The sequence below is a fragment of the Haliotis cracherodii genome, unplaced genomic scaffold (assembly GCF_022045235.1).
Source record: "Haliotis cracherodii isolate W230 unplaced genomic scaffold, xgHalCrac1.p SCAF_10, whole genome shotgun sequence".
Classification (NCBI taxonomy): domain Eukaryota; kingdom Metazoa; phylum Mollusca; class Gastropoda; order Lepetellida; family Haliotidae; genus Haliotis; species Haliotis cracherodii.
This window is the reverse complement of record NW_027266265.1, coordinates 50,869,412-50,881,663: the sequence shown is the minus strand read 5'-3', so window position 1 is coordinate 50,881,663 and position 12,252 is coordinate 50,869,412. Positions and strand designations below refer to the sequence as shown.

Here is a 12,252-nt window from a genome sequence, read left to right as displayed (position 1 = left end):
TACTCTGCCTTCTCTGTCTACATTACCTACTTTGCCTTCTCTGTCTGCAGTGCCTACTTTGCCTTCTCTGTCTACAGTGCCTACTTTGCCTTCTCTGTCTGCAGTGCCTACTTTGCCTTTCCTGTCTACAGTGCCTACTTTGCCTTCTCTGTCTACATTACCTACTTTGCCTTCTCTGTCTGCAGTGCCTACAGTACCTTATCTGTCTACAGAGCACTTTGCCTTCTCTGTCTACAGAGCACTTTGTCTTCTCTGTCTACAGAGCACTTTGCCTTCTCTGTCTACAGGACCTACTTTGCCTTCTCTGTCTACAGAGCATGTTGCCTTCTCTGTCTGCAGTGCCTACTTTGCCTTCTGTCTACAGTGCCTACTTTGCCTTCTCTGTCTACATTACCTACTTTGCCTTCTCTGTCTGCAGTGCCTACAGTCCCTTATCTGTCTACAGAGCACTTTGCCATCTCTGTCTACAGTGCCTACTTTGCCTTCTCTGTCTACAGAGCACTTTGCCTTCTCTGTCTACAGAGCACTTTGCCTTCTCTGTCTACAGGACCTACTTTGCCTTCTCTGTCTACAGAGCATGTTGCCTTCTCTGTCTGCAGTGCCTACTTTGCCTTCTCTGTCTACAAAGCACTTTGCCTTCTCTGTCTACATTACCTACTTTGCCATCTCTGTCTACAGTGCCTACAGTACCTTATCTGTCCATGGTGCCTACTTTGCCAACTCTGTCTACAGTGCCTACTTTGCCTATGGTGCACTTTGCATAGTTCCTAGGTTACCTTCCTTGCCTACTGTGCCTTAACTATACTACTTTTCCTACAGTGTACTTTGCTAACAATGCCTACTTTTCCTACAGTGTACTTTGCTAACAATGCCTACTTTTCCTACAGTGTACTTTGCTAGTAATGCCTACTTTTACTACGGTGTACTTTGCTAACAATGCCTACCTTTCCTACAGTGCACTTTCCTAACAATGCCTACCTTTCCTACAGTTTACTTTGCTAACAATGCCTACTTTGCCTACAGTGTACATTGCTAACAATGCCTACTTTCCTATAGTGTACTTTGCTAACAATGCCTACTTTTCCTACAGTGTACTTTGCTAGTAATGCCTACTTTTACTACGGTGTACTTTGCTAACAATGCCTACCTTTCCTACAGTGCACTTTCCTAACAATGCCTACCTTTCCTACAGTGTACTTTGCTAACAATGCCTACTTTGCCTACAGTGTACATTGCTAACAATGCCTACTTTCCTATAGTGTACTTTGCTAACAATGCCTACTTTTACTACAGTGTACTTTGCTAACAATGCCTACTTTTCCTACAGTGTACTTTGCTAGTAATGCCTACTTTTACTACGGTGTACTTTGCTAACAATGCCTACCTTTCCTACAGTGCACTTTCCTAACAATGCCTACCTTTCCTACAGTGTACTTTGCTAACAATGCCTACTTTGCCTACAGTGTACTTTGCTAACAATGCCTACTTTTACTAAAGTGTACTTTGCTAACAATGCCTACTTTTCCTACACGGCACTTTGAATACATTGCCTTCTTTGTCTACAGTGCACTTTGCCAACTATATTGTCTATGTCTACAGTGCCTATGTTACTGTAATTGACTACTGTGCCTACAGTGTATACTTTGCCTACAGACTATTCTAACGTAATGTGTAATGTAAATTATGATCGTAAATATAAAACAAATACATTTTCCAAAATATTTTTTGAAACAGACATAAAATATTTAGTTAGCCCCCAATAATCATGGATTCCTGTGACTATGGATGTCATATCAAACAGTCAGTGGCAAATACTCTTGAGCCTGAACGTGGATCTCAGCATCATGTAGCTTTTAGTGAGATTATAGTCAGCTGTGCAGCTACCCTCAGGCTATGGCAAGGTAGTCACTCATGTTGCGGACTGATCAAGGTTTGTTTGTTTGTTGTTGAATGCCACACTCAGCAATAGTCCAACTATATGACTACTGTCTGTAAATAATCCAGTCTGGACCAGATAATTCAGTGACTGACATGAGAATCAATCTTGGCAATTGGGATACGATGACATGCGTCAACCAAGTCAGTGAGCATGACCACCCGATCCCGTTAGTGGCCTCCTGTGATAAGCATTGTCGCATTTTATGGCATGCATGGGTTGCTAAAGACCTATTCTACCCCGGATCTTCACGGGTTGACTCATCAAGGAGGGAGAACTACTCTAGCGACAGCGGCTGCCATGTAAGGGAGCATTATGAATGCAGGCTGGTAGTTTTAGATTTCTTGATGTATTTTCATAGTGCATTTGTAAATGATATTGCAGGATGAATATATACTACTCAACACTTGTCAAAGGTGTGGCCCTTAGCAAATATGGAGCAGTATATAACAACCATGTGTCTAGCACAAGTTATTTGATTGCTAGGGCACTCTGAATGAGTCCAATAAGTCAGCATGTACAATGTCGGCCTTATTCTCATTAAATAGATATCTTTGGGTACCATACATTCTAGAAAGTCTGTAATCAGTGTCCTTGCTGAAATGTCACACCTATCAGATGTTGACCCACTCTCGGCTTCCTGTGTACAAAGTGGTCTAAGTACGTCTTACACTAGAAGTAAGAATATTGAGCATTCTGAATTTCAACTGATTTGGTTGATAAGATGATATGCATACTCAGCCACCAGCACCCCTCCCCAACTTTTCAGAGCATGCTAAACATTTATACATATGGAAGTTCCAAAGGTGGATGGGTATATTTAGGTTAAATGACAATAAACGTACATCACAACTAAGTCCTTTGGTAAAATGAATTCAACAAAAATGATTCAACTACAAAACACCAAAATATCCACATATCGTGCATATTATCTGGATTAATTCACAGTGATAACACTTTCCAAAACAAGTTGTACCTGTGCTTAGTTTGTTAAGACTTAAAGGACTAGTAAACTCAACAAATAAACTTTGCAGATCTTAAAACTTTAGGGGATACTTAATCTCAAATACTTGACCAAACTTAAGTCTGTAAAAATGGCAATAGGGTAAATCATACGATAAAAAATGATTGGTGAACTCATACCCCATATGAAAATATCATTCATTTAGGAATTCTCCTCCCAGGGCTGACACACTTCGCAATTTCAACAATCATGCCAGGGTCTGTTCTTCCTGCTTCCGCCTGGGATATTTTAATCGCATTACAGGGTTTTTTCGTTCAATGTGTGGAATAGGATCAAGGGAAGAAGTTGTTTTATTTTACCCAGTCATAAAAAGCTACTTTGTTAATTATTATTTTAATTATTCATAATTTCAAGATCAAAGGGGATGTTTCACACATCAACAATGAATGAAACGTTGTTTCTTTTGTGGGATTAACATAAATAGCAGAAACAGTATAGGTCTAGCTAAGAATCACAAGACATATAGTGAGTGAGTATGGTTTTACGCCGCGAGTGGGGACACCATAAATGGGCTTCACACATTGTACCCATGTCGAGAATCGAACCCGGGTCTTTGACGTGACTAGCGAACGCTTTAACCACAAGGCTACCCGACCGCCCCCACAAGACAGATAAGCATGGTATACATGTCTCCATATTAGCCATTAAAGAGATCTGTCGCATCACACCCCAAATAGGTTTGTTTTGGAAGACGATTACTGAGGGTGCAACTTCAGCACATTCAATTGGACATTTAAATACTTTCTGCATATATTATGAATTTTTCTCTCTCGGACATTGACAAAATGTATCGGAGTTACATAGGACAGTGTAACCACAGAGCCAGATGGTCCACACACAGGTCTTATCAGAGCTCCATAGGACAGTGAAACCACAGAGTCAGATGGTCCACACACAGGCCTTATCAGAGCTCCTTAGGACAGTGAAACCATAGAGCCAGATGGTCCACACACAGGCCTTAGCAGAGCTCCTTAGGACAGTGAAACCATAGAGCCAGATGGTCCACACACAGGCCTTAGCAGAGCTCCTTAGGACAGTGAAACCATAGAGCCAGATGGTCCACACACAGGCCTTAGCAGAGCTCCATAGGACAGTGTAACCACAGAGTCAGATGGTCCACACACAGGCCTTATCAGAGCTCCATAGGACAGTGTAACCATAGAGTCAGATGGTCCACACACAGGCCTTATCAGAGCTCCATAGGACAGTGTAACCATAGAGTCATATAGTCCATACACATGCCTTATCAGAGCTCCATAGGACAGTGTAACCATAGAGTCAGATAGTCCATATACATGCCTTATCAGAGCTCCATAGGACAGTGAAACCACAGAGTCAGATGGTCCACCAATAAGCCTTATCGGAGCTCCATAGGACAGTGTAACGACAGAGTCAGATGGTCCACCAATAAGCCTTATCGGAGCTCCATAGGACAGGGGAGCCATAGTCTGATGGTCCACCTATAAGCCTGACAGTGGAATGATAGTGTCTAGGGGATGGAAAGGTGATGATGGGAGGATAAATATTATCAAGAGTTATAAGAGGCCGGAGCGTACCTTTTTCTCTTCACTGCTCCCAGCAGTAAGGACTGTTGTGACTTTCTGCTGGAGGCGGTCGGTGCACTCTTCCCTGCTGCTGCTGCTGTTGACTTCTCTCCATCTTTTGTTGAAGCCTTCTCAGGGAGTTTTGCCACATTTGCATCTTACAGTTGGTCAAGAAATCACAACAATTCTGACGTTAACAATAACAGTGTATGTGAATGTTGTTTTATGCTGCAGTCATCAATATCACAGCAAACCAGTGGAAGTTATGAGTAACAACCAATGCAATAAGGGCAAGATGACACATACGCAGGTCACACATTATTGGGCTCTAACAAGGAACATGGTGTACTGGGGACCTTTCTCCCAGCCAATACAAAAAGTGCTCTTCGATAACAAAAGGACACATACACAAATTGTTTTTTGAACATATGTCATCACTGATTTAAAACTTCTATATATATGTGAAACTGACTGTATTTAATCAGAACAAAATTTAAAGAAGAACAACTGAAGTAATTATAGATCATTAGGCAAAATTATAGATAAATTATATCAACCATGAGTCAGACTCAGGGCTCGTTGATTCTACTTCCGGAATCAACAGATTCTCAAGATATTTCCATATCATATTATACACTCTGTGAACATTGCAAGTCATTAGGTTTCCTCTCCAAAACGTTTTGCCACACATGCTTATATAACCTCGGAACCAAAATGTGGCATTTCTCAAACTACTGTCAGTGATCGAATATGAAACTGCCTCCATCTGTATTCTCCAGTCATGGTACAAATAAGAGTGTCAGTTATTTGGGAACATCCTACACATTTTAATCTTCACCATGCTAATGATTCATTGATTATTGAGATATATAAATTGTTGTGTAACATTTTTGGTATTTGCCGAATAGTTGTGGTGTGACATTTTTTCAATAGATTTGCCATGAACAATAACTGGTTATCAGGAAATATACAGTGTGAAGGCACAGGAGTTTAGTCAAAGGGAAACAACTCTGCATAAACATTGTCTGTGAAACAAAGCTGCTCTGGCAAGAAAAGAAATTCTATACATATGAACAGTGAGGTGAGGTGAAATGGGGTTTAATGTTGTGTCCAACATTATTGCACTCATGTAGTGATGTGCATGCACGTGTGAGGCTGCTTGTACTAGTCCAGACTGATGCCGATTGCATAGTGCCTGCCCACTGAGATGCCATGCTTCAGTTTAACATGAATACCCCACTCAGACACAGCATACTGACTCCGAGCCGACCAGTCCTGGTTTTAGGCCCTTAACATGCTTAATGCTGAACACCAGGCAGTGTAACATCAAGTAGCATCGTTTAACGTCTTTTGCTATGACGCAGCCAGGGATCGATCCCCAGACTTTCCACTCTCCGGGTGAACGTTCTACCACTTGTCCACAATAGCAATACAAGATATACTACTAAGAAAAGGTTAAGGATCACCTAATTCTTTCATATTACTATCGTTAATCTACCATGACAGAATAACTATAGTAATATGAAAGAATCGGGTGATCCTTAACTCTTTTTGAGTAGAATATCTTGTATTGCTACTTTGTTATATTTGTGATTCCATTTTGTTGTTGTTTGTATTCTACATTCTACACATTAAAACATTGTAAATCCTGTGTGAGCTGCTCAGTCTGATCAAGGATATTCTCATCTCTCTGAATATCGAGGTCTCTTCAGTCAGTCTGTCTTTCTCTATCTGCATCTGGCGCCGAGACACTTCATCCAGGAACTCCGCTTCATCGTCCTCCAATCCCTTGACAGCATTACCTATGAAGACATAGTACTCATTGGTGTTTGAAATTAACCAGGAATGTCTAAGTGTTCTTGTCACAACACTAATGTTAACAGTTAAGGATGTAGGGGTCCCTAGATTCAATTACCACAGAATCAATTCTAAAGGACCCCTATATTTTGAACACTGCTCATATATATATTCAATCAGTTTGGATAAGATCAGCACATCTATACACTAGTATCTGGTATTTGAGTGACTTAGGTTTAACACCATTTGAACAGTATTTCAGTTATATCAGGTTATGTCAGCCAATCTGGGAGGAAAGCCAAACTTGATGCAGGTGGTACACCTTAACCAACCTGGTGAAACCCACAAATACAAACATTGATCAGGGTATATCTGAGATTGGAACCAACAATCACAGGTATCCAGCAGTCTTAAGGGATAAAACTTTATTGTGGTGCCAAAGACAACTGGGCCTATACAGCCTGTATCACTTTGGGATACCCATATACATATCTGAGATATCTACGCCATAAATCACAGAGAACAATTAAGAACAAGTATTTCATGATAAAACTTTGTTCTATCATGACAACATTTCTGGAGATTCGAACATGTGCTCGAAACTTGATGACATCATAAATTGGAGGATGTTATTTTTTTAGAGGGAAGTCCCAAGTGAGTTGTTCCCCATAGATGTAGCTGGGCAATGTAGATAAATGAAATGGCCGAATGATCGCATCCAAAAGTGGGAGAAATAAGACAATTGGTATTGGGTGAAAAGGTACAGATAATTAATCGACTTGAAAATTTTGAGAATATGCAGGAAAGACCAAATTCATCCCCCTGTTCATAAATTGGACTTTTCCTACATTGCCAAGATCAGATTCTATTCAGGGAGTCATCATTTTTTAAATATGGGTAAATATTTTTAAAGCTTGTACATTTTGTTAACATTCTTAAAGAGGCTGTACATAATCATGATAATATTGATATCTCATATAAGAAACAAATGACATGGTGGTTGTTTACCGAACAATAAAACACTGCAGGGAGAAAAAAAACACAAGGGGCGCATTTCTTACATATGATATGATGCCGAGCCCCAATAATTCCCTCTACAATACTCTGTAAATTCACTGTACAAGGAGGACAAAGGTATTGTGTTGGCCAAGGATCATAATCAGAATGGACCTGGCAGTAGCACCTATGATCAGCAGATCCTGGCATGCCTAAGGGAACCCAACTCTGCAGAGTGAAGTGTGTTCTCATGTGCCACTTGGTCACTGGTGACCACTGGTATTCAAGTGATTTTATCTTGGAAAACTACCACATTATTAGCCCTTGAGGTGTCTTAAGCCACAGGATCTAATTTATGATCGAGTCTAATTTTAGACTGGAACTTGTCATTGTTAATAAATGATCTAGAAAATCACATATACTACTCAAAAGAAGTTAAGGAACAACCGATTCTTTTATATTCCTTAAAGTTAATCTGTCATGCTATGAGTAATATGAAAGAATAGGGCGTTCTTCAACTTCTTTTGAGCAGTATACTTTAACCTTATCCCTGGCATGCTTGGTGTGTGCACAATACATAAAAACTTCTGGAATAGGAACAATGTTTCACATCATTATTTTGTTGTTGCCTTTTGTTTGGTTGCTTCTTTTAACAAATGTTTAAGGTTATAAAGACATTGTTTCCACTCATTGTAATTGAATGCTGCTGTCTAGTCAAATCCTTGAAGACTAAATTCATCATATTTATTAGGGGCCATATTTGATAAACACAAGATATTTTACTGCTAACCACCAACATTACAAACAATATTCCAGCATATTCAGTTAATATTACAAATACTATTTACAACATGTACAAATACCAACTTACTGTTAGTAATAGTCTGATTAATGGGACATACTAAATTTAAACTGTTCTTCGTAGTCTTGCTGTTTCTTGTCTTTTTGTTCCTGGAGCTTCTCGAACAGTGACCGTGCGTCTTCCTCTGGGCATTCTGGAAACATAAGACACAGTCCTGCACATTTCTTTACCATGTATGGTAGGTAAACACTGCAGCATAGATAATCAGGTAGATTTGTATGTAGCCAGCAGGGCTTGCTCCTCTTAAAAGTTACTGGCCCTTCTCTAAACTAAATGGCCTATAACTAAATGGTGGAGCACTCTGAGACTAAATCTTGGCTCCAGTTTACCTCACTTCAAGACAATTAATGAGCTAATAAAGAAGTTAGGTCTTTGAAAGGCATTTAGAAGTGATACACATAAGGAGGAGAATTTATGGATGTCAACTTCTTTTTTATGAGGAAAACCAGGTGGTTGTTGGACTTAACACTTTTGCTGATGGTCTTGTTGTACTTGTTGATGGATGTGTTCCTCATAATAAAGAAGTTGACATCCATAAATTCTCTTCTTTCAATAAAGAGTGAGTGAGTGAGTTGGGTTTAACGCCGCTTTTAAAAGTATTCCAGTTATATCGCGGCGTGTCAGCTTAATGTGGGAGAAGCCCGAAGAGATGCAGGTCTCAGATGTTAACCACTTTGGTGAAACCCGCGAGCACGGGTATGGTGCTGACAAACCTAGAAACATAATCGGGGCGAACCAGGATTCGAACCCACAATCATATAGGTTTCTGGCGTGCCCAAGGGACACAACTCTGCACAGCCAATCGCGGCGCCTTACATGACTGGACTACCCGTGCCCCCTTCAATAAAGAAGTTGTTGTACACAACATTACAAAATGGCGGCCGGATGTCATTCTACCCCAATTTAAAAGCATTAAACATACACGGAGAAGGGGGGAAACTCTGACTAGCCAGATGGCTATGTATCAGTAAGCCCTTTGTAATTTTAACTGGCCAAAGTCGTAAGGCTACCATCACGATCATCGCTTGAGTGAGTGCATTAATGAGGACCATTTGAGCAATATCAGGGCAGGGGACACCAAGAATGGGCTTCACACAGTGCAACCACATTGGGAATAGAGAATTAGTTTTCAAGGTGGTGAGAGAAAGTTCCACCAAGCTATCTCATGGTTGAGAACCTATCATTTCGACTTTTCAGTTCATGTACATTATGTTTACCTAATGGATCATCAGCTTTGCGAACTTTGTCCCAGTGCTCTTGCCGAATACGCTTTTTCTCCTCCACTTCATCCTCTGTGAGAAACTTCTTCAGCGCAAATCCAGACGATGTACTCTGTCCGCCAAAGCTCATTGTGGAGGTCTTTCCTAAAATGATACAAGAACTTCATCATAACTACAAGTAACCATGGTAATTGTTGACAAAATGAAAATACAGAGCTGTATTAGCATAAGGGATATGTTCATTATTTAGTACATCAATGTACCATGTTTCCCATGTCTACTGAAGTCAGTTTCAGTGTTTGTCTTATACCCCGTTCACATGCACAACATTTATTAACGTAATTTTGTGTAACTATACATACGTGTGTATATGTAAATTCACTATGCGTTCACATGAAAAGCATCTTAGGTGTGTAAATAAAGTATGTAAATTGTGTAAGGCACACATATTCGTCAGTCTGTTCACGACTTTCAACACAAAACAGGTTGTTTTCCAATCAAAGTTGAATGAGAAGAGAGTTACTTCACCGAAAATTTTCATGTTTGAAAATGTGTGTGAATTATTTTGTTCACAAAGTTTCGACTCCTTGAAACCAAATGAAAACACTGTCCATATATCATGATATATACTCATAAAAGTTGGCAACTGTTGACAATTTGTTTGGTGTTGGCAAAAGAACAGATATTAATTAGGTCATCCAACATTCATATTGCAACATATGTGTACACAGCACACATTTACACCTGCTCCAGACATGATGCAAATTTTCTCCTGGTGTAAATATACACACATGAGTAAACGTGTTCAAATGACAAGTATACACACGTATGTATTTCTATACATGTATGCACATATACATACATATGTATAGAAGCGCATGTGAAGGGGGTATTATACTTCTGTTATTGTAATAATTAAACAGATGGTTATTGCATGTTGACAACACAAATGAATATCAGCTAGCAGAAGAATGATAATGAACATACTGACAAGTATCATTTGCTGAGCTAGAAGAATAAATAATTCATTTATGAATTTTTCATAATTTCCACCAAACAAACAAAATAATGTTACAGCACATTGTGCATGTGACAATTTGGTTCTACCCGACATACAAGAGGATGGAGAAGTGCGCATACAGTGATGACATAATTGGCAAGCCACCACTCATCATGGATAGTAGTCTGCAACTTCAGCCACTAGTCCGAAGCTCGAGTCTAATAAAATTCTGTTCAGTCTAGTAACATCAGCTAACATTAGTCCATATGATAACACTAAAATTTACAAAAAAAATAATGCAAATTAAGAGACAAGTTTTGGCTTGTGGGCTCAAAAGTTTTGGCACAGACTGGTAGTATCTGTCAGTTAATATATTTATGTAATAGCAACTGTGGTAGAAACTAACAATTTTAGTCCACTAGTCCTTATAATGATAACATAGCAAAACCCTTAAAAATGGCAAGTTTCTATTAGTCCTTATGATACCTCAACTATTGGGCAGTTTGGCAAGGACTACAGGACTAGTGCCAATTTATAACCTAAACAAGTGATGATTTTTTAGACTTCCTATGTTGTTATGGAGCATGTTCAGGGTAAAATGAAATATCCATAACAAATTGTCATGCGAGTGGTCTGTCCTACTTGCAAAAAAAAAATATAACAATCTAGTGTGTAGGCCCATGTGTGACATAAATACAATCAATCCCATTAAAATAAGACAATATTATCCTAGTATGATATCTCTGTGAATTTGAGCACCATGACATCCAAAAGGAAGAACTATTGAAGACAGATTTGTGTTCTTTCTGAATCAACATGATCAAGTAGGTAAAGAATTGGAGAAGAATTGGCTCAAAAATTCATGTATCCCTCGTTTAGATATGCTGGTCAAGTTTGCCTGACGCTACCTATGGTGTTCTGTGTGGGCGTTCTCTCTGAATCAATCTGAATCATGATCAAGGTGGTAAACAAGTAAAACCAAACAGGGTTAGAAACTAACAGTTTTTTCCACTAGTCCTTATAATGATAACATATAGCAAAACCCTTAAAATGGGCCAAATTTCTACTAGTCCTTAGGATACCTTTACTATTGGGCAGTTTGGTAAGGACTATAGGACTAGTGCCAATTTCTAATGCTGCCAAATTGTGTCAGAACATGTAGAAAGCTGACATCTGATTGGCTCAAAAATTCATGTATCGTTCATTTAGATTTGGTGGTCAAGTTTGCCTGACTCTACCCTTTGCGGTGGCGACGTCAGATTTCAAGGCAGAGTGGGATCATGTCATAAAAAGTAAAAGATCTGATTGACTCATGATAATGAGCAAATTATTGTTATCAAATATCTTTTGTCGTTTTCGTGAATTTGGTGCCGACTTGTCCGGGCCATTTGATACCGCTGTGATGCATGGTCGAAATGGCAAACCAACGTGATCATCTGATAGGAACAGTGCTGGTCAGACCGTAGCAGCCTAGTTAGTAAACATGGTAATGAAGGAGCATTTCAGACGTACGGTATGCTATCCACAGCTAATACCCGCCTTCCTGACCGGGAAGACAGGCAGGCAGTGATTCACAATCACAGACACCATCAGACGACATAATCCTTATCATTCTTATTGCTACCCGTCATCGAAATAGATAATGAGTGAAAGTTTTAAAGATTTCGCGGACCATCACATATGGTTCTCTTCGTTTTTTCTAGGTCATTGGCTAAAGCAGAAAAGTAATACCGGTGAATAGCCCTTCCAAACGATCTGCAAAACGCTGTCGTGTTTACAACAGGAAGTACATTTCGCGCTGTTCCAGTTTCAAAAATTGAAACATGCATCGGACAACGCCGATAATTAAAGAACGTACCTTTTCGGGAAGGAA

At 39.6% G+C, this 12,252-nt stretch overlaps 1 protein-coding gene across 1 annotated transcript in view; it reads right to left on the bottom strand.

Moving 5' to 3' along the window:
* LOC139452113 (PSME3-interacting protein-like) overlaps positions 1 to 12,164 on the bottom strand; it is a 30,852-nt gene extending 18,688 nt beyond the window's left edge. The window contains exons 1-5 of the mRNA XM_071233440.1: positions 12,111 to 12,164; positions 9,377 to 9,518; positions 8,200 to 8,292; positions 6,186 to 6,306; positions 4,517 to 4,663 (exon numbers count right to left, since the gene is read on the bottom strand). Of these exons, the coding sequence (XP_071089541.1) occupies positions 4,517 to 4,663; positions 6,186 to 6,306; positions 8,200 to 8,292; positions 9,377 to 9,509 (494 nt within the window). The 5' untranslated portion in view covers positions 9,510 to 9,518; positions 12,111 to 12,164. The remainder of the gene's footprint in view (positions 1 to 4,516; positions 4,664 to 6,185; positions 6,307 to 8,199; positions 8,293 to 9,376; positions 9,519 to 12,110) is intronic.
* Positions 12,165 to 12,252: the final 88 nt, after the last annotated feature.